The sequence below is a fragment of the Bombina bombina genome, chromosome 3 (assembly GCF_027579735.1).
Source record: "Bombina bombina isolate aBomBom1 chromosome 3, aBomBom1.pri, whole genome shotgun sequence".
Classification (NCBI taxonomy): Eukaryota; Metazoa; Chordata; class Amphibia; order Anura; family Bombinatoridae; genus Bombina; species Bombina bombina.
The window spans coordinates 474,775,686-474,799,104 of record NC_069501.1 but is presented as its reverse complement, the minus strand read 5'-3'; the positions used below and the strand labels follow the sequence as shown (position 1 = coordinate 474,799,104).

The 23,419-nt window shown below is 40.9% G+C and overlaps 1 protein-coding gene across 5 annotated transcripts in view; it reads right to left on the bottom strand.

Moving 5' to 3' along the window:
• The window catches only part of AHCYL1 (adenosylhomocysteinase like 1), a 249,319-nt gene that overhangs the window by 155,896 nt on the left and 70,004 nt on the right, over positions 1-23,419 (bottom strand). For all 5 annotated transcript variants that reach the window (XR_008401357.1, XM_053706782.1, XM_053706784.1 and 2 more), the window contains exons 3-4: positions 7,008-7,151; positions 6,818-6,918 (exon numbers count right to left, since the gene is read on the bottom strand). Coding sequence is in view for 4 of the 5 variants with exons in the window: in XM_053706782.1 (XP_053562757.1) it covers positions 6,818-6,918; positions 7,008-7,151 (245 nt within the window). In the remaining variant the exon portion in view is untranslated. The remainder of the gene's footprint in view (positions 1-6,817; positions 6,919-7,007; positions 7,152-23,419) is intronic.

Genomic DNA, 23,419 nt, shown 5'->3' with positions numbered 1-23,419 from the left:
GGTTTGGTACGCAGAACTACCTTGTCTGAATGAAAAATCAGATAAGGAGAATCACAATGTAAGGCAGATAACTCAGAGACTCTTCGAGCCGAGGAAATAGCCATCAAAAACAGAACTTTCCAAGATAAAAGTTTAATATCAATGGAATGAAGGGGTTCAAACGGAACTCCCTGAAGAACTTTAAGAACCAAGTTTAAGATCCACGGGGGAGCAACAGTTTTAAACACAGGCTTAATCCTAACCAAAGCCTGACAAAATGCCTGGACGTCTGGAACTTCTGCCAGACGCTTGTGTAAAAGAATAGACAGAGCAGAGATCTGTCCTTTTAAAGAACTAGCTGATAAGCCTTTGTCCAAACCCTCTTGGAGAAAGGACAATATCGTAGGAATCCTAACCTTACTCCATGAGTAACTCTTGGATTCACACCAATAAAGATATTTACGCCATATCTTATGGTAGATTTTCCTGGTGACAGGCTTCCGAGCTTGTATTAAGGTATCAATGACTGACTCGGAGAAGCCACGCCTTGATAGAATCAAGCGTTCAATCTCCATGCAGTCAGTCTCAGACAAATTAGATTTGTATGATTGAAAGGACCTTGTATTAGAAGGTCCTGCCTCAGAGGCAGAGTCCATGGTGGAAGAGATGACAAGTCTGCATACCAGGTCCTGCGTGGCCACGCAGGCGCTATCAGAATCACCGATGCTCTCTCCTGTTTGATTTTGGCAATCAGTCGAGGGAGCAGAGGATACAGTGGAAACACATAGGCCAAGTTGAAGAACCAAGGAGCTGCTAGAACATCTATCAGCGTTGCTCCCGGGTCCCTGGACCTGGATCCGTAACAAGGAAGCTTGGCGTTCTGGCGAGACGCCATGAGATCCAGTTCTAGTTTGCCCCAACGATGGACCAGTTGAGCAAACACCTCTGGATGGAGTTCCCACTCCCCCGGATGAAAAGTCTGACGACTTAGAAAATCCGCCTCCCAGTTCTCTACGCCTGTGATGTGGATTGCTGACAGGTGGCAAGAGTGAGACTCTGCCCAGCGAATTATCTTTGAGACTTCTAACATCGCTAGGGAACTCCTGGTTCCTCCTTGATGGTTGATGTAAGCCACAGTCGTGATGTTGTCCGACTGAAATCTGATGAACCTCAGTGTTGCTAACTGAGGCCAAGCTAGAAGAGCATTGAATATTGCTCTTAACTCCAGAATATTTATTGGGAGGAGTTTCTCCTCCTGAGTCCACGATCCCTGAGCCTTCAGGGAGTTCCAGACTGCGCCCCAACCTAGAAGGCTGGCATCTGTTGTTACAATCATCCAATCTGGCCTGCGAAAGGTCATACCCTTGGACAGATGGACCCGAGAAAGCCACCAGAGAAGAGAATCTCTGGTCTCTTGATCCAGATTTAGTAGAGGGGACAAATCTGAGTAATCCCCATTCCACTGACTTAGCATGCATAATTGCAGCGGTCTGAGATGCAGGCGCGCAAATGGCACTATGTCCATTGCCGCTACCATTAAGCCGATTACTTCCATGCACTGAGCCACTGACGGGCGTGGAATGGAATGAAGGACACGGCAAGCATTTAGAAGTTTTGATAACCTGGACTCCGTCAGGTAAATTTTCATCTCTACAGAATCTATAAGAGTCCCTAGGAAGGAGACTCTTGTCAGTGGTGATAGAGAACTCTTTTACACGTTCACTTTCCACCCATGCGACCTCAGAAATGCCAGAACTATCTCTGTATGACACTTGGCAATTTGAAAGCTTGACGCCTGTATCAGGATGTCATCTAGATACGGAGCCACCGCTATGCCTCGCGGTCTTAGAACCACCAGAAGTGAGCCCAGAACCTTTGTTAAAATTCTCGGGGCAGTGGCCAACCCGAAGGGAAGAGCTACAAATTGGTAATGCCTGTCTAGAAAGGCAAACCTTAGGAACCGATGATGATCTTTGTGAATCGGTATGTGAAGGTAGGCATCCTTTAAGTCCACTGTGGTCATGTACTGACCCTCTTGGATCATGGGTAGGATGGTCCGAATAGTTTCCATTTTGAAAGATGGAACTCGGAGGAATTTGTTTAAGATCTTTAGATCCAAAATTGGTCGGAAGGTTCCCTCTTTCTTGGGAACCACAAACAGATTTGAATAAAATCCCTGTCCTTGTTCCGTCCGCGGAACTGGATGGATCACTCCCATTACTAGGAGGTCTTGCACACAGCTTAGGAATGCCTCTTTCTTTATCTGGTTTGCTGATAACCTTGAAAGATGAAATCTCCCTTGTGGAGGATAACCTTTGAAGTCCAGAAGATATCCCTGAGATATGATCTCCAACGTCCAGGGATCCTGAACATCTCTTGCCCACGCCTGGGCGAAGAGAGAAAGTCTGCCCCCCACTAGATCCGTTTCCGGATAGGGGGCCGTTCCTTCATGCTGTCTTGGGGGCAGCAGCGGGCTTCCTGGCCTGCTTGCCCTTGTTCCAGGACTGGTTAGGTTTCCAGGCCTGTCTGGAATAAGCAACAGTTCCCTCTTGTTTTGAAGCGGAGGAAGTTGATGCTGCTCCTGCCTTGAAATTTCGAAAGGCACGAAAATTAGACTGTTTGGCCTTTGATTTGGCCCTGTCCTGAGGAAGGGTATGACCCTTGCCTCCAGTAATGTCAGCAATAATTTCCTTCAAGCCAGGCCCGAATAAGGTCTGCCCCTTGAAAGGAATGTTGAGTAATTTAGACTTTGAAGTCACGTCAGCTGACCAGGATTTAAGCCATAGCGCCCTACGCGCCTGGATGGCGAATCCGGAATTCTTAGCCGTTATTTTAGTCAAATGAACAATGGCATCAGAAACAAATGAGTTAGCTAGCTTAAGCGTTCTAAGCTTGTCAATAATTTCATTCAATGGAGTTTTCTGGATGGCCTCTTCCAGGGCCTCAAACTAGAATGCCGCCGCAGCAGTGACAGGCGCAATGCATGCAAGGGGCTGTAAAATAAAACCTTGTTGAATAAACATTTTCTTAAGGTAACCCTCCAATTTTTTATCCATTGGATCTGAAAAAGCACAACTGTCCTCAACCGGGATAGTGGTACGCTTTTCTAAAGTAGAAACTGCTCCCTCCACCTTAGGGACTGTCTGCCATAAGTCCCGTGTAGTGGCGTCTATTGGAAACATTTTTCTAAATATAGGAGGTGGGGAAAAGGGCACACCGGGTCTATCCCACTCCTTGCTAATAATTTCTGTAAGCCTTTTAGGTATAGGAAAAACGTCAGTAAACACCGGCACCGCATAGTATCTATCCAGCCTACACAATTTCTCTGGAATTGCAACTCTGTTACAGTCATTCAGAGCAGCCAATACCTCCAAGCAATACACAGAGGTTCTCAAGCTTAAATTTAAAATTAGAAATCTCTGAATCAGGTTTCCCCGAGTCAGAGATGTCACCCACAGACTGAAGCTCTCCGTCCTCATGTTCTGCATACTGTGACGCAGTATCAGACATGGCTCTTACAGCATTTGCGCGCTCTGTATCTCTCCTAACCCCAGAGCTATCGCGCTTGCCTCCTTATTCAGGCAATCTAGATAATACCTCTGACAGGGTATTATTCATGATTGCAGCCATGTCCTGCAAGGTAATCGCTATGGGCATCCCTGATGTAATTGGCGCCATATTAGCGTGCGTCCCCTGAGCGGGAGGCGAAGGGTCTGACACGTGGGGAGAGTTAGTCGGCATAACTTCCCCCTCGACAGAACCCTCTGGTGATAATTCTTTTATAGATAAAGACTGATCTTTACTGTTTAAGGTGAAATCAATACATTTAGTACACATTCTCCTATGGGGCTCCACCATGGCTTTCAAACATAATGAACAAGTAGGTTCCTCTGTGTCAGACATGTTTAAACAGACTAGCAATGATACTAGCAAGCTTGGAAAACACTTTAAAACAAGTTTACAAGCAATATAAAAAACGTTACTGCGCCTTTAAGAAACACAAATTTTCCCAAATTTTGAAATAACAGTGAAAAAATGCAGTTACACTAACGAAATTTTTACAGTGTATGTAATAAGTTAGCAGAGTATTGCACCCACTTGCAAATGGATGATTAACCTCTTAATACCAAAAACGGAATAACAAAAACGTTTTTTAAACAGTCACAACAACTGCCACAGCTCTACTGTGGCTTTTTACCTCCCTCAATACGACTTTTGAAGCCTTTTGAGCCCTTCAGAGAAGTCCTGGATCATGCAGGAAGAAGCTGGATGTCTGTGTCTGTAATTTTTGCTGTGCAAAAAAACGTCAAAATAGGCCCCTCCCACTCATATTACAACAGTGGGAAGCCTCAGGGAACTGTTTCTAGGCAAAATTCAAGCCAGCCATGTGGAAAAAACTAGGCCCCAATAAGTTTTATCACCAAACATATGTAAAAAAACGATTAAACATGCCAGCAAACGTTTTAAAATACACTTTTATAAGAGTATGTATCTCTATTAATAAGCCTGATACCAGTCGCTATCACTGCATTTAAGGCTTTACTTACATTACTTCAGTATCAGCAGCATTTTCTAGCAAATTCCATCCCTAGAAAAATATTTTAACTGCACATACCTTATTACAGGAAAACCTGCACGCTATTCCCCCTCTGAAGTTACCTCACTCCTCAGAATATGTGAGAACAGCAAAGGATCTTAGTTACTTCTGCTAAGATCATAGAAAACGCAGGCAGATTCTTCTTCTAAATACTGCCTGAGATAAACAGTACACTCCGGTACCATTTAAAAATAACAAACTTTTGATTGAAGAAATAAACTAAGTATAAAACACCACAGTCCTCTTACGACCTCCATCTTAGTTGAGAGTTGCAAGAGAATGACTGGATATGGCAGTGAGGGGAGGAGCTATATAGCAGCTCTGCTGTGGGTGATCCTCTTGCAACTTCCTGTTGGGAAGGAGAATATCCCACAAGTAATGGATGATCCGTGGACTGGATACACTTAACACGAGAAAGTAAAGTTTGTAAATCAAAAACAGGCATCTGAGCAGCAATATATAAGATATAGGTTTAGATTGTGCAACTCGAAAATTTGCGCCAACAGAGTTGCAAGTGACTCTCTGTTACAATCTATAGAGCAGCCTCTATGTCGTAACCGTTCAATACTTGGTGCATATATAGGTGCACTAATTGGTGCATATAATAGACTCATATGGAAAAAAAAAACTTGTTAAAATATATATAGAATAATAAAAACGAGACAAACTGGTAAGCTTTGAAATGGCAACACACAACTCACAGGGGCAACAGAGGGAATGCTGCATGCTGGGCCGCTGTGTAGGTAAAAAAAGTTATTACAAAAAAATCTGAAAACTACTCTAGAGCGTCCCAGAGTTCTCAGTGCCAGGAAAGATCTTTAGTTCTATCCATTGCGGCTACTTTACCATAGCAAAATGAACATGGGAGTATTTTACAATCACAAACATTTATATAAACAAATTTGGAAGCATGTTTCTAAAGAGTTGTGGTTTTAATGATTGTTTTCTATGTTTATAGCAGTTCACGTCTTAGTGTTAGACATTACGTATTAGACACCTCATGCATCTATAGATGTTAATGGCAGAAACATCCACAGGTCTATGAGTAAGGCAATGCTTAGCCGAAACGCGTAAGACCGTATCTCCTACCCTTTGGATTGTTGTTTTTATGCTTTGGTGTTTATGCTAATAAATCGAATGGGCATTTACCTCCGTGCCCGCCTCTCTTATTTGCTAGAAACATCCACTAACCAAATATTGGAAAAGATTGGTGACGCAAAGCTTAATGAGTTATGAACGTGAGTTCAAAAACCCCTTTACAATGAGAAGCAAAAAAGCCAATTATATCTGTGTACATTTAAAAAACGTATATATAGATATGAGAGAATTATTGACTAAAAAGACGGTCACCTCTCAGATCCTGTACAGGTTTATAAAATAGTCCACTAGTGCAGTAAAAGCTACTCAGCCCAATGTTTGTATATCTTAGTATCTCTAGATAGAAAGCAGGAGATTAACACTGCTTATCTTGAAGAGTATGAAATACAAAATTCAAGTTAGGGAGATGTTTGATAACATTTCAGTTGATCGTTCATCAAGTGATAAGAAATTTCCCACTGCTTTGTTGGTGGACAGTGATAAAATTATGAACAACCAGCACAGTCCTGTGTAGGATTACTACAATGAGCATCTGCTAAGCTCAAAAAATATCCAAAAATACAAAGAAAAGGTGTAGACCCCAACCCAAAGAAAAATATTTTTATTGCTTAAATAGAATAGGATCCTATGTAAGCAATAAAAAGATTTAATATTGCTGGTGGACATTGACAAGCATAAAAACAAAACAATACATTATAAAATGTTCTCTTTTAGATGCAACAATTAAATACTTTTGTGTCTTTAATTAACAAACAGACAGGGCTGTTCATCCAATTAAAGGTACAATGTACTCAGGAAAGCAGTTGGTACGAATTCACTGTATTCAAAGTTTCATCATGAACATCTCTTTCAACTGTGCTGGTCTCTCTTTTTCTCTCCTGCTCCCCCCCCCCCCCAAAGCGGTATGTTGATTATTACTGCCCTGCTGTCTCTTGTTTCTATTATTTTTCTACAACTAGTACAGAAATTTTCATTATAGAGGATTCAACATTCAAAATCAGCCATTTCAAACAACAAAATAAAGGTAAAGGAGATAATTATAAATAGTTTCATACACTCTAGCAAGTAAAATGGATAATTGAGAACATATTAAAGGGGGGAAAGTTTACAGTAGTATGTCCCTTTAAAATGCCATGCACTGACCCCTGTTTGTGCTGTGATGTGTGTGCAGCCAACGATCTTCGCTCCTGCTAGTGGCTTCTCCCCCTGTGCTCGTTTTCTCAAGGATATCAGCGCTGTCATTTCTAGAGACACAAGATAGAATGGTGTTTAATGAGCCCTAAATTGGTGTTCTTATTTTGACTTTTTTTTTCCCAATTAATTTCATTGTTACCTTGTTCTGCAATTTCAATCTCCCGACGGCCAAACTCAGCCCGTTTAATATTCTTCACACAAAAATCAGTGCTGCCTTTGGATGTAGTTTGCTGCTTGTCTCGTGGAGACATTTCATCATCTGAACTGTCAGTGTAAGAGGCCACTAAATGGGAGAGAAACATTGCACAAAATGGAGAATTAAATATGAAAACGGGTTGCATTTTATATTACTACCATCTTGTTTTTTATGTTTTATTGCCCCGCTGTAATTATCAGATTTAAAATGTATGTTCTCCACAAACAATGTAACATAGTAATAATGATTTAAATTGAATGGCTAAGAATAAGTGTTTGTTTCGCTGAATAGAACCAACACAAAGAAAACTTGGCTCAATACAGAAATGTCTGAAAGCTTGAAAGATTTATTTATTTTTTTAACAAATGCTCTTGTGCTTAAATAAACAAAAACAAAATTTATGCTTACCTGATAAATGTATTTATTTCTTGACGCAATGAGTCCACGGATCATCTAATTACTATTGGGAATATCACTCCTGCCTAGCAAGAGGCGGCAAAGAGCACCACAGCAAAGCTGTTAAATATCACCTCCCTTCCCTGTAACCCCAGTCATTCGACCGAAGCAAAATAGAGAAAGGAAGCAACAAGGTGCAGAGTTGTCTGAAGTTTATAACATACCAACAACCTGTCTAAGAAACAGGGCGGGCCGTGGACTTATCGTGTCAAGAAAGAAAGAAATTTATCAGGTAAGCATAAATTTTGTTTTCTTTCTAATGACACAATGAGTCCACGGATCATCTAATTACCATTGGGAATCAATACCATAGCTAGAGTACATAGATAAGGGAGGGACAAGACAGGGAACCTAAACGGAAGGCACCACTGCTTGAAGAACCTTTCTCCCAAAAGAGGCCTCAACTGTGGAAAAAGTGTCAAATTTATAGAACTTTGAAAAAGTGTGAAGAGAGGACCAAGTTGCAGCCTTGCAAATCTGTTCAATAGAAGCTTCATTTTTGAATGCCCAGGAAGAGGAAACAGCCCTCGTAGAATGAGCCATAACTCTCTCAGGAGTCAGCTGTCCAACAGTTTCATAGGCAAAACGAATGATACTCTTCAGCCACAAAGAAAGAGAAGTAGCCGTAGATTTCTGTCCATTACGTTTCCCAGAGAATATCACAAACAGAGCAGAAGACTGCCGAAAATCCATAATTGCCTGTAAATAGAATTTTAAGGCACGTACCAGGTGCAGATTGTGCAGAAGCCGTTCCTTCTGAGAAGGATTAGGACACAAGGAAGGAACAACAATCGCCTGATTCGGTCTGAAATTACTTTAGGGAGAAACCCTAATTTAGTACGTAAAACCACCTTATCTGAATGAAAAATAAGGTAAGGAGACTCATACTGTAATGCAGAGAGCTCTGACACTCTACAAGCAGATGAAATAGCAACAAGAAACAAAACTTTCCAAGATAACAACTTAATATCTAAGAAATGCATAGGCTCAAACAGAGCACCTTGAAGAACCTTGAGAATTAAATTAAGACTCCAGGGAGGAGTAACTGGTTTGAACACAGGCCTGATCCTGACAAAACGATTGCACGTCTGGGACACCTGCCAAACGTTTATGTAACAAAATAGACAAGGCAAATATTTGACTCTTTAGGGAACTTGCCGATAAACCCTTTTCCAAAACTTCTTGAAGAAAGGACAGGATTCTAGGAATTCTAACTCTACTCCAAGAATAGCCCTTGGATTCACACCAATAGAGATACAGATCTTATGGTAAATCTTTCTAGTCACAGGCTTCCGAGCCTGAATCATAGTCTCAATGACCGATTCCGAAAATCCACGCTTTGATAAAATTAAGTGTTCAATCTCCAAGCAGTCAGTTTCAGAGAAACTAGATTTGGATGAAGGAAGGGCCCTTGAAGTAGAAGGCCCTTCCTCAACGGAAGTCTCCAAGGTGGAAGAGATGACATGTCCACCAGGTCTGCATACCAAATCCTGCGAGGCCACGCCAGTGCAAAGGATCACTGATGCCTTCTCCTGCTTGATTCGAGCAATGACCCGAGGTAGAAGAGCGAACGGAGGAAATAGGTATGAGAGACTGAAATTCGAAGGTACTGCCAAAGCGTCTATCAGTACAGCCTGAGGGTCCCTTGAACTTGACCCGTACCTCGGAAGTTTGGCATTCTGCCGAGATGCCATGAGATCAAATTCCGGCTGACCCCACTTGAGAATCAGGCTGGAAAACCCCTCCGGATGGAGCTCCCACTCCCCCGGGTGAAAGGTCTAACCTGCACAGGAAGTCCGCCTCCCAGTTGTCCACTCCTGGAATGTGGATCGCCGACAGAAAGCAATTGTGGGTCTCCGTCCACAGAATGATCTTGGCTACCTCTGTCATGGCCAAGGAACTCCGAGTTCCTCCCTGATGGTTGATTTAAGCCACTGAGGTTATATTGTCCGACTGGAACTCCGACTGAGTCCATGTTCCCTGAGCCTTTAGAGAGTCCCAGACTGCTCCCCATCCCAGAAGGCTGGCATCTGTTGTCACAATCACCCAAGAGGGTCTGCGAAAGCAGGTCCCCTGGGAGAGATGATCCTGAGACAACCACCAAAGTAGAGAATCCCTTGTCTCCTGCTCCAACTGTAATCACGAAGAGTCGAAGACAGAGCATGCTTAACTGCAGAGGTCTGAGGTGGAAACGGGTGAACAGGATGATGTCCATTGCCGCTACCATCAACCCGATTACCTCTATGCACTGAGCCACTGATGGCTAAGGAAAGAACAGAAGAGCTAGGAAGAATCAAAAATCTTTGATTTCCTGACATCTGTCAGAAAAATTTTCATTGATAAGGAATCTATTATGGTTCCCAAGAAAAATACCCTTGTATTTGGAACTAAGGAACTCTTTTCCAAATTCACCTTCCATCCATGAGACTACAGGAAAGTTAATAACATTTGTGTGTGTGATCTTGCTTGTTGAAAGGAAGGCGTCTGAACCAGAATGTCGTCCAGATAAGGTGCTACAGCAATGCCCTGCAATCGGAGCACCGCCAGCAGGGATCCCAGAACCTTTGAGAAAATTCTGGGAGCTGTGACAAGACCAAATGGAAGAGCCACGAATTGGAAGTGTTTGTCTAGAAATGCAAACCTTAGAAACTTGTGATGGTCCCTGTGGATGGGAACATGCAGGTATGGGTCCTTTAAATCCACGGTAGTCATAAATTGACCATCCTGGACCAAAGGAAGAATGGAACGAATAGTTTCCATCTTGAAGGACGGCACTGAGAAATTTGTTTAGACTCTTGAGATCTAAAATTGGTCTGAAGGTTCCCTCTTTTTTGGGAACCACAAACAGATTGGAATAGAACCCCAGACCCCTTTCCTGCATTGGGACAGGAACTATCACTCCCAGGTCGGAGAGGTCCCGTACACCGTGTAAGAACACCTCTTTTTTTGTCTGGTCTACAGATAAATTTGAAAGCAGAAATCTGCCCCTGGGAGGAAAGGTCTTGAACTCTAGCTTGTATCCCTGGGACACGATGTCCACCGCCCAGGGATCCTGCACATCTCTAACCCAAGCCTGAGTGAAGAATGAAAGTCTGCCCCTACAAAATCCAGTCAAGGATCGGGGGCAGGCCCTTCATGCTGTCTTTAATTCAATAGCAGGCTTCTTGGATTGCTTTCCCTTGTTCCAAGACTGATTGGGCCTCCAGGAAGGCTTGGACTGATCCTGCTTGGAGGAGGGAGTGGAAGGATTGCCCTTGAAATTTCGAAAGGAATGAAAATTACTCCGACGTCCTTTTTGTTTATTTCTCTTATCCTGAGGGAGGAAGTGTCCCTTTCCTCCTGTAATATCAGAAATTATTTCCGTCAAACCAGGACCAAACAAGGTCTTTCCCTTGTAAGGAATCGCTAAAAGTTTAGACTTAGAAGACACATCCGCAGACTAAGATTTTAACCATAAAGTTCTGCGAGCCAGAATGGCAAAACCTGAAATCTTATCTCCCAATTTAATAACCTGAAGGGAAGCATCTGTAATAAAGGAGTTGGCCAACTTAAGGGCCTTAATCCTATCCTGGATTTCTTCGAGGGGAGTGTCTGTCCGAATAGATTCAGACAGTGCATCAAACCAATATGCGGCCGCACTAGTGACCGTAGCGATACAAATGTGGGTTGCCATTGTAAACCCTGGTGTAAATACATCTTCTTGAGTAACCCCTCTAACATTTTGTCCATATGATCCTTAAAGGAACAACTATCCTCTATTGGAATAGTAGTTCTCTTGGCTAATGTGGAAATTGCCCCTTCCACCTTGGGTACCATCTGCCAAGATTCCTTGATAGAATCTTCTATAGGAAACATCTTTTTAAATATGGGGGATGGAGAAAAAGGGATACCCGGTCTCTCCCATTCTTTAGCAATGATTTCTGTAGTCCTGGTACAGGAAATACCCCCACCATGGAGGGCACATCAAAATACTTGTTTAGTTTACTAGACTTCTTAGGATTGACTACGACGGTAGTGTCGGAGTCGTCCAGGGTAGCTAAAACCTCCTTAAGTAACAAACAGAGGTGTTCTAGCTTAAACCTGAAGGATACAACTTCAGTATAAGCAGGAGGAATTACACAGTCTGAGATTTCATCTTCAGATGCTACCGAAATATCCTCCTCCTCAGGCTTCTGGGAGGGTGCATTTGAAATAGCAACAGCTGTGTCAGTAACCTCACATGCTGATTGTTTACTTTTCCTCTTGAGCTTTCCCTGCAGCATGGGAAAAGCAGACAACGCATCAGAAACCGCAGAGGACATGAGAGAAGCGATGTCTTGCAAAGTAACTCCAGACAGAGTAATGGAGGAAACGCAGGGCACTGGCTGTATGGACGCCAAGTTTTGGGACACTTGAGGAGAAAGCGGCGGCATATTTTGAACATTGTCAGAAGGCTCCTGAACAGCATCCGCCCTGGACAATGTTGGCTCAGAACAAAGTATTTTCCTATAATGTAAAGTTCTCTCAATACATGAGGAACAGAAAGGGATTGGTGGTTCAACATTAGTCTCAAAACATAAAGAACATGTAACATCTTGCAGGGCCTCTTGGTCCAACTTTATTCACCCCAAAACCACTGAATAAGTAGATTTTGATATTTTATTAAAAAATACCTCACAAAAAAAAAAATTACTGTTCCTTTTAATATTTTAAAATAAACTGCTTTATTTTTTAGCAATAAAATTAAATTACATAAGTAGCAATTAAATGCTCCGGACACCTTTACACCTCAGTTTAGCTTTGCTGAGGTGCTTACCTGCCTAACACCGGAGATTATAGGCTGTTAGATGATCCTGACTCAATCTATTTATTGTGGAGATGAAGTCTGCAAATACTGTCAAAATGAAGACAAAGTGTTTTGTGTCACTGAACACCGGAACTATGAGGGGAAAGTGCGCAACAAATTTTTGCACTTCCGTTAGCCCCACCCATCGTGGGCGTTACTAGAAAAAAACTTCCCTCAGGTCTTTTAACCATAGTATGCCGTTTAAATGATACGCAAGTTAAAACACCACCTCTGAGCCTGCTCCTCGTCCCCAGTGCCTGCTATTACTGCCCTAAATAATTATTCTCCAAGTCTCAAGAGAATTATTATAATCTGTCCCATTATATAAATGTATTTTAAAGTGCCATCTTTTATTATGAACGTATCCCCAGAAAATAAAAAATCAGCACTTACCTTTACACATCTGCCCAGCAGCAAGGCAGCTCACTAGGTTTGAGAGGCAAGATCCCTCACATGGACCTGTGGAAAAAAACAAAGACTGAATAATCTTATTAAGGCTTTAGAAATAGGGCAGCATCAGTATATGGGAGGCACAGTAATAATTATGTTCCACAAGTTCCCATTGCTGAAAAGCCACCACTGCTCTACTGAAGAGACTGATATGGACTACGGCTATACCCTAGAACAAAGCAGCACAATCTTGCACTACTTAAAAAACAATAAAATCTTGCTTGAAGAATCTTTTACTAACACCTAACTTTACCACTTCCTTGCTCTAACGTAGATAAAGAGAATGACTGGGGTTAGAGGGAAGGGAGGTTATATTTAACAGCTATGCTGTGGTGCTCTTTGCCGCCTCCTGCTGGGCAGGAGTGATATTCCCAATAGTAATTAGATGATCCGTGGACTCATTGTGTCATTAGAAAGAAACTTTTTATGCTTGTGGGGCAACTTAGTATCCACCAAAAGAGCCGAGAGAGTTTTCATAAAAAAAAAAAAAATTAGAGACATGAAATCCTAAATGTTTCTTTCATGATTCAGATAGAGGAAATGATTTTAAACAACTTTTCTTATTTAGGTTCCTTTAAAATATTCCCTTCCCCCTGTATCATTTGACAGCCATCATCCAACCACAAATATATATACAGTACGTATATTCTGTGCATTTTTGCACATGCTCAGTAGGAGCTGGTGATTCAAAAAGTATGAACATAAAAAAAGACTGTGTACATTGTTAATGCGAGTAAATTGGAAAGTTGTTTAAAATTGCCTGCTCTATATGAATCATGAAAGTTTAAGTGTCCCTTTTAATTGTCTTAGTATCCTTTGTTGAAAGAGCAACAATGGACTACTAGGAACTAGCTGAAGACATCAGGTGCACCAAAGGACAAGAAGCATATACGTGCAGCCACCAATTAGCAACTAGCTCCCAGTAGTGTACTACTGATCCAGCAGTTACCTAGTTATGCTTTTCAACAAAGGATACCAAAAGAACAGAGTAAATTAGATAATAGAAGTAAATTGGTAAGTTGCTTAAAATTACAAGCTCTATTTGAATCATGAAAGTGTAATTTTGACTTTACTGCCCCTTTAACAACCCATCTATTCAACGCACAAACATGCACTTCCTGTGACTTTCAAATTCCAATAGAAGTAAAATGATTTTAGCATTTCAAATATTGAAGTTTCAAAGGCTTTCTTTTTTTTTAGTTTAATGGTCCTTAAATATATGCAAAACTATCACAGTTGCATTGGTATGTTTTTATCTGTCCCATTAAACCGCTGGGCACCACTAAATTTGCATGATAACTACCAACTAATTGTTTTTCCTTCTTTGCCAGCAGCTCTTCTCAAAGCCCTTGTCCTCTTTTCACACCTCGCAGGTGTTGGTTGGTGAAACTCAGCTTCTTCATTCCGCCGTTAAAAACATTTAAACTGTCATATTGATTTTTACAGTAGTTCGGGGTCATAACCTTTAAACAGCCTTTTTTTTATATGTTTATCTTAGCTCCTTTACTGCGACCAGTTAGGGACACATATAAATGTGTTTATCAAGCTTAAAGCAGTTTTTCAGAGTGCTGCTTAGAAGCAGCTGCTACACAACAGCAGAAATATTTTATGGGGAAATAAATGAGTTTAATGTCCTTTTAGGCCTGAGTCACCAGCTGATCTGCCAAATTAAATCGCTCTTCAAAAGCCTTTGTCACCTCATTTGACTAATATACTAAAATGTAGTCACGTGCATTTGTTATTCGTAAATAAATGCGAAACAAATATCTGTGCCAGTCTTGATTTTTTTATGTTGCATTTTTTACAAAAAGAACAGAATTCCACAGACTGCCGCTAGAATGTAAGCAGAGGCAACATGTTGCAATTATCCAGCAACTAAACACATGCAACATATTGAAATGCTTCTGGTTACAATAGGGATCCTTTACAAAGATGAAAAAAACGCCATCACTTAAATTGATGTTGGAGCATTTATGGCATGCAAATATTTCTATGCTCTGACAACATTTTGACAATAAACCTCAGCTCTCTCACAAAGAAACATAATCATGGATGAACTGACCATATATATATATATATATATATATATATATATATATATATATATATATATATATATATATATATATAAGCACTTTCCATGCACTCAGCCCTTTAGCTGTAGCTCATCCAGTGCCTGGGTGACTCCTCAAATCATATGTAGAAAGGGCACTCACAGTAGAAAAAAATCTTTACTTCATATATTCAGCATGGAACAATGTGTAAGTTGACGATTCGGCTATGCAAGTAGCCTTTCTCAAGACAATCAGTATCGATTACAACAGAAACACAGCGTTTCCCAACGACATAGAGGTGTATATATATATATATATATATATATATATATATATATATATATACATACACACATACACATATATATATATATATATATATATATATATATATATATATATATATATACACATCCTATGACCCTGCAACATGCACAGCCCTGGGTGCAAACCAGCACTCTCAGGAAGCTGCACTGTCATAAGAGCCACAGGCAGTTAAGCCCAGACAGGCCTGGGTGCAAGGCCCAAACAGGGAAAATTTAAAAAAAATAATACATTAATATAACACACAGAAAAAGTCCAGCACTCACTCACAAGCTCTCAACTAAGATAAAAAGCAGCAATGGAAGAGTTAGTTACCGCATCTGGCCAAATGGGAAAAGCCCAGGTACCTTGTCAAGGTCTCTTCCAAAAAACCTAGGTCCCTAAACAGCCACACAATGCAGGTTCACAATCAAACAACTGTGAAAAAATGGAGGGTGCACAGGCTTATGTAATCTCCCCAAACATATACAAAACACGGGTGGGGTCAGCACTCTCAGGCCGGCCCGGGTATACATCCTATGACCCTGCAACATGCACAGCCCTGGGTGCAAACCAGCACTGAGACTGCACTGTCACAAGAGCCACAGGCAGTTAACCCCAGACAGGCTTGGGTGCAAGGCCCATTTTTTCACAGTTGCTTTTTTTTCCACAGTTGCTTGATTGTGAGCCTGCATTGTGTGGCTGTTTAGGGACCCAGGTTTTTTGGAAGAGACCTTGACGAGGTGGGCTTTTCCCATTTGGCCAGATGCGGTAACTAACTCTTCCATTGCTGCTTTTTATCTTAGTTGAGAGCTTGTGAGTGAGTGAGTGCTGGACTTTTTCTGTGTGTTATATTAATATATATATATATATATATATATATATATATATATATATATATATATATATATATATATATATATATATAATAATATATATATAATGAATTACTAATAAAAATAATGTTAAATAAGTCATGTGAGTGCCTCTTCTTTCTTTAAACTCTCTCTATCTATCTATCTATATATATATATATATATATATATATATATATATATATATATATATATTTCTTTTTTTTTATTAATATACACATACCACATACATAAAGGGATGGAAAACTACACTAGACCTGGACAAGTAAGAAATGCCATGGACAAGTAAATATTTAGCTTTTTTCCAATCTTCAACATTGAGTAGTATTTTGTCTTTCTAGACTAACAACTTATTTACTGACTCACTATTACACCTATACGAGCTTGATGGACTCCCCTTCGCAAAGCCATGAGCATTAATATGGAGTTGACTCCCATTTGCAGCTATAACAGCTGCAACTCTTCTGGAAAGGCTTTCCACAAGGATGTTGGAGTCCGCCTCTGGAAAATTGTAACCATTAAGCCAAAAGAGCGTTTTTTAGGTCAGCCACTGATGCTGGTCAAGATGGTCTGGTTCTCAATTGGTGTTCAACTTTATCCCAAAGGTGTTCAGTGGGGTTGAAGTCAGGGCTCTGTGCAGGCAACTCAAGTTCCTTCACGTTAGACTTGACAAACCATGTCTTCATGGTCACAGTCATGCAGGAACAGGAAAGGGCCTTCCCCAAACTTTTGCCACAAAGCTGGAAGCACCCAATTGTCTAAAATGTCTTCTATCCTTCAGCATTAAGATGATCCTTCACTGGAATAAGGGGCCTAGCTCAAAAACTGAAAAGCCTCATACCATTATCCCTCCATCACCAACCTAAAGAGTGAGCACTATGCATTACATGAGCGAACATTCTTAAATCAGACTGCCAGATAGTGAAGCATGACTCTAGAGAATGGTTTCCACTGCTCCAGAGCCCAGTGGCAGCTTGCTTTACACCAATCCAGCTGATGCTTGGCATTGTGCTTGTTGATGTCATGCTTGTGTACAGCTGTTCGGCCATGGAAACTCATTTCATGAAGCTCCTCATGCACAGTTCTTGTGCTCATGTTACTTAAAAAGGCCGTTTGGAATTCTGTAGTGAATGATGCAACAGACAATAGGTGATTTTTACAAGCCATGTGCTTCAGCACTCGGTGGCCCCACTCTGAGTTTGGGTGGTCTACCACTTTGTGACTGGTAGAAATTTCACAAAATAACTTCTGCAAAGATGGCATCCTATGATGCACGTTTAAAGTCACTGAGCTCCTCAGTACTACCCAAGTTTGCCTATGGAGATCTTATGGCATTGGGCTGGATTGTATGTACCTGTTAAAAATGGGTGTGACAAACACGTGTGTGTGTGTATATGTATATATATTGTCAGGGTATAAGAATATCATCAAATTATATACACATGTATACTTATAAATAATATGTCTGTGTACACCAAATAATTCATTTTGTTTATGGGACCCAAAATGGACACTGTATGTAAACCAGCCCCCTCTCTCACTCATCAAATAAATAACTTGCATGGCTATCTCGGGGAGAACAAAGAAATTGTCTTCAAAGTAATCTTAGAAGAGTCACTTCAAAAGACCATATGGTCACTACCTGGAAATGTGTGATAAAATGTCCTACTCCTTACAAAGTAGCCAAGTAGTCTGGCATAGGTGACATATTTTGTGGGAAAGCAACCATTCACATGGCAATGCAAATTAGTGCCTGCTGTGTCAAATATACAAATACTGACCCAGTTGACTTAAAGATAAACACATTTTTCTATTCTCTCTGTTTTCCAGAAATCTAATGAAAATTATAGGAACAACTGATGTAATGGGATATCTGGATGAATATCTGTATAATGAATGTATAAATGCTGGGTTTCATATGAATATGGATATTTGTGGACCTAAAAAGCAATGATTAATAGTAACATTTTAGATAAATGCTGCAAATAGATTTATACATGTTTGACAATTTTTCCTTTTATTTTACAGGAATGCAGAATGTCCTTAGTCATAAAAACAGACGTGGATATTTTATATTTTAACATAACAATTAAAGGGATATTAAACCCAATTTTTTTCTTTTGTGATTCAGATTGAGAATGCAATTTTAAGCAACTTTCTAATTTATTCCTATTATCAATTTTTCTTCATTCTCTTGCTATCTTTATTTGAAAAAGCAGAAATGTAAACTTAAGACCCGGCCTATTTTTGGTTCAGAACCTGGTTAGCGCTTGCTGATTTGTCTGCTAAATTTAGCTGCTAATCAGCAAGAGCTACTCAGGTACTGAACCAAAAATGGGCCGACTCTTAAGTTTACATTCCTGCTTTTGCAAATAAAGATAGCAAGAGAACAAAGAAAATTTTTTAATAGGAGTAAATTATAAAGTTGTTTAAAATTTCTGCTCTATCTGAATCACAAAAGGAAAAAAATTGGGTTTAGTGTCCCTTTAATAACACTATTTTATTTCAGATCTGCATAGACAAGATTCATGCATTCAGGATTTATTAGAAATATGAAATATATTATATTCATGTTGGGATGCAGTGCAGTACTGAATATGAACTATGCTGTGGTTTTTATATGAATGAAAGGAAGAAATAACCAAATGCTATTTTTAAATGAATTTTAAGCTAATCAGTTAGCAGTATAAATTACTTTGATATAATATAATGTTAAAAACATACAGTGTTTGGTATTGGGGTAATCAAAAATTAACATGATGCTATCCTGTCTGGAATTCAGGTTGTAAGTGATTGATGCAAAAAGTTATGGTATGATAAATAATCACTTTATAAGAATGTATTAAATTGCTGAAAATGTTGGATGGTGAGATGTATTTGTTGGTTGTCTGCTACCCCCTAGGGAATTGGAATGGTTTAACAGCCAAATAAATTTTCTATTAGGACACACATACAGAGCCAATGAGGTAGTGTTCCCCAAACTAATCCAATGAGAAGGGACAAGCACCGTGGGCGTGAACGAAAAAGATCATCAATGATTATATAAGGAATAGCTAAATGCAAGACAGGAGGGTTTTTTTTGGTGATCTGCTTGTCACTAGTGATTGATAACTGGCGGCCATTCTCTTGGGGACACAATCATTTCAAGCAAGAAACTGAAAACTCCCCTTGATCTATGCGATAACTTTCCTTCAAATGAGATGATCTAAAGATATTTGGAAAAGACAACTACAAATTGGCTCTAATTGGTGATGTATGATTGTTCTAATTTTTAATATTTTAAACAAAGATAATTGGTAAGACCATAGTCAAATTGTAGTTAATAGATTTAAAGGGGCACTCAGTATTTTAAACTGTGTTTATAGTCCTTTAGGGTGTTAAGTTTGTCTTTTGTATGCCAAGTAATTTAACCTGGCAAAAATACAGATACATACATCTTAGAATTTGTCTTAACTGTAGGTAATTAAGAATGTATTTCAGCTTAGACATAGGAGTTGGTTGTTTGCACAAATAATATATATAATTTCTGATGTTTTAATAAGAGTATATAGTCCTATTGTTTAACTAAGCACTGATGAAATTGTACCAGTCTGAATGTTAGTGGCTAATATCTTGGAATCTCATTGTGTTATTGAATGAAATTCAATTGTGAATAAGGTTAGTTATAAGTTACAATTTGGTTTGCTTTGTAAAGAGTATAGCATATTAAAATAATTTAAACACTGTATAGTTTGACTCATATTCTGGTTCCTACAAAACATAATTTATGCTTACCTGATAAATTTATTTCTCTTGTAGTGTATCCAGTCCACGGATCATCCATTACTTGTGGGATATTCTCCTTCCCAACAGGAAGTTGCAAGAGGATCACCCACAGCAGAGCTGCTATATAGCTCCTCCCCTCACTGCCATATCCAGTCATTCGACCGAAACAAGACGAGAAAGGAGAAACCATAGGGTGCAGTGGTTACTGTAGTTTAATTAAAATTTAGACCTGCCTTAAAAAGGACAGGGCGGGCCGTGGACTGGAAACACTACAAGAGAAATAAATTTATCAGGTAAGCATAAATTATGTTTTCTCTTGTTAAGTGTATCCAGTCCACGGATCATCCATTACTTGTGGGATACCAATACCAAAGCTAAAGTACACGGATGATGGGAGGGACAAGGCAGGAACTTAAACGGAAGGAACCACTGCCTGTAGAACCTTTCTCCCAAAAACAGCCTCCGAAGAAGCAAAAGTGTCAAATTTGTAAAATTTTGAAAAGGTGTGAAGCGAAGACCAAGTCGCATCCATGCAAATCTGTTCAACAGAGGCCTCAATTTTAAAGGCCCAGGTGGAAGCCACAGCTCTAGTAGAATGAGCTGTAATCCTTTCAGGGGGCTGCTGTCCAGCAGTCTCATAGGCATATTATGCTCCGAAGCCAAAAGGAGAGAGAGGTTGCCGAAGCTTTTTGACCTCTCCTCTGTCCAGAGTAAACGACAAACAGGGCAGATGTTTGACGAAAATCTTTAGTAGCCTGTAAGTAAAGAAGGCACGGACTACGTCCAGATTATGCAAAAGACGTTCCTTCTTTGAATGATGGAACAACAATCTCTTGATTGATATTCCTGTTAGAAACCACCTTAGGTAAAAACCCAGGTTTGGTACGCAGAACTACCTTGTCTGAATGAAAAGTCAGATAAGGAGAATCACAATGTAAGGCAGATAACTCAGAGACTCTTCGAGCCGATGAAATAGCCATCAAAAACAGAACTTTCCAAGATAAAAGTTTAATATCAATGGAATTAAGGGGTTCAAACGGAACTCCATGAAGAACTTTAAGAACCAAGTTTAAGCTCCACGGGGGAGCAACAGTTTTAAACACAGGCTTAATCCTAACCAAAGCCTGACAAAATGCCTGGACGTCTGGAACTTCTGCCAGACGCTTGTGCAAAAGAATAGATAGAGCAGAGATCTGTCCTTTTAAAGAACTAGCTGAAAAGCCTTTGTCCAAACCCTCTTGGAGAAAGGACAATATCCTAGGAATCCTAACCTTACTCCATGAGTAACTCTTGGATTCACACCAATAAAGATATTTACGCCATATCTTATGGTAGATTTTCCTGGTGACAGGCTTCCGAGCCTGTATTAAGGTATCAATGACTGACTCAGAGAAGCCACGCCTTGATAGAATCAAGCGTTCAATCTCCATGCAGTCAGTCTCAGAGAAAGTAGATTTGGATGATTGAAAGGACCTTGTATTAGAAGGTCCTGCCTCAGAGGCAGAGTCCATGGTGGAAGAGATGACATGTCCACTAGGTCTGCATACCAGGTCCTGCGTGGCCACGCAGGCGCTATCAGAATCACCAATGCTCTCTCCTGTTTGATTTTGGCAATTAGTAGAGGGGGCAGAGGAAACGGTGGAAACACATAGGCCAGGTTGAAGAACCAAGGAGCTGCTAGAGCATCTATCAGCGTTGCTCCCGGGTCCCTGGACCTGGATCCGTAACAAGGAAGCTTGGCGTTCTGGCGAGACGCAATGAGATCCAGTTCTGGTTTGCCCCAACGATGGACCAGTTGAGCAAACACCTCCAGATGGAGTTCCCACTCTCCCGGATGAAAAGTCTGACGATTTAGAAAATCCGCCTCCCAGTTCTCTACGCCTGGGATGTGGATCGCTGACAGGTGGCAAGAGTGAGACTCTGCCCAGCGAATTATCTTTGAGACTTCTAACATTGCTAGGGAACTCCTGGTTCCCACTTGATGGTTGATGTAAGCCACAGTCGTGATGTTGTCCGACTGAAATCTGATGAACCTCAGTGTTGCTAACTGAGGCCAAGCTAGAAGAGCATTGAATATTGCTCTTAACTCCAGAATATTTATTGGGAGGAGTTTCTCCTCCTGAGTCCACGATCCCTGAGCCTTCAGGGAGTTCCAGACTGCACCCCAACCTAGAAGGCTGGCATCTGTTGTTACAATCGTCCAATCTGGCCTGCGAAAGGTCATACCCTTGGACAGATGGACCCGAGAAAGCCACCAGAGAAGAGAATCTCTGGTCTCTTGATCCAGATTTAGTAGAGGGGACAAATCTGAGTAATCCCCATTCCACTGACTTAGCATGCATAATTGCAGCGGTCTGAGATGCAGGCGTGCAAATGGCACTATGTCCATTGCCGCTACCATTAAGCCGATTACTTCCATGCACTGAGCCACTGACGGGCGTGGAATGGAATGAAGGACACGGCAAGCAATTAGAAGTTTTGATAACCTGGACTCCGTCAGGTAAATTTTCATCTCTACAGAATCTATAAGAGTCCTTAGGAAGGAGACTCTTGTGAGTGGTGATAGAGAACTCTTTTCCACGTTCACTTTCAACCCATGCGACCTCAGAAATGCCAGAACTATCTCTGTATGAGACTTGGCAATTTGAAAGCTTGACGCCTGTATCAGGATGTCGTCTAGATACGGAGCCACCTCTATGCCTCGCGGTCTTAGAACCGCCAGAAGTGAGCCCAGAACCTTTGTAAAAATTCTCGGGGCAGTGGCCAACCCGAAGGGAAGAGCTACAAATTGGTAATGCCTGTCTAAAAAAGGCAAACCTTAGGAACCGATGATGATCTTTGTGAATAGGTATGTGAAGGTAGGCATCCTTTGAAGTCCACTGTGGTCATGTACTGACCCTCTTGGATCATGGGTAGGATGGTCCGAATAGTTTCCATTTTGAATGATGGAACTCTGAGGAATTTGTTTAAGATCTTTAGATCCAAGATCGGTCTGAAGGTTCCCTCTTTCTTGGGAACCACAAACAGATTTGAATAAAATCCCTGTCCTTGTTCCGTCCGCGGAACTGGATGGATCACTCCCATTACTAGGAGGTCTTGCACACAGCTTAGGAATGCCTCTTTCTTTATCTGGTTTGATGATAACCTTGAAAGATGAAATCTCCCTTGTGGAGGAGAAGCTTTGAAGTCCAGAAGATATCCCTGAGATATGATCTCCAACGCCCAGGGATCCTGAACATCTCTTGCCCACGCCTGGGTGAAGAGAGAAAGTCTGCCCCCCACTAGATCCGTTTCCGGATAGGGGGCCGTTCCTTCATGCTGTCTTGGGGGCAGCAGCAGGCTTCCTGGCCTGCTTGCCCTTGTTCCAGGACTGGTTAGGTTTCCAGGCCTGTCTGGAATGAGCAACAGTTCCCTCTTGTTTTGAAGCGGAGGAAGTTGATGCTGCTCCTGCCTTGAAATTTCGAAAGGCACGGAAATTAGACTGTTTGGCCTTTGATTTGGCCCTGTCCTGAGGAAGGGTATGACCCTTGCCTCCAGTAATGTCAGCAATAATTTCCTTCAAGCCAGGCCCGAATAAGGTCTGCCCCTTGAAAGGAATGTTGAGTAATTTAGACTTTGAAGTCACGT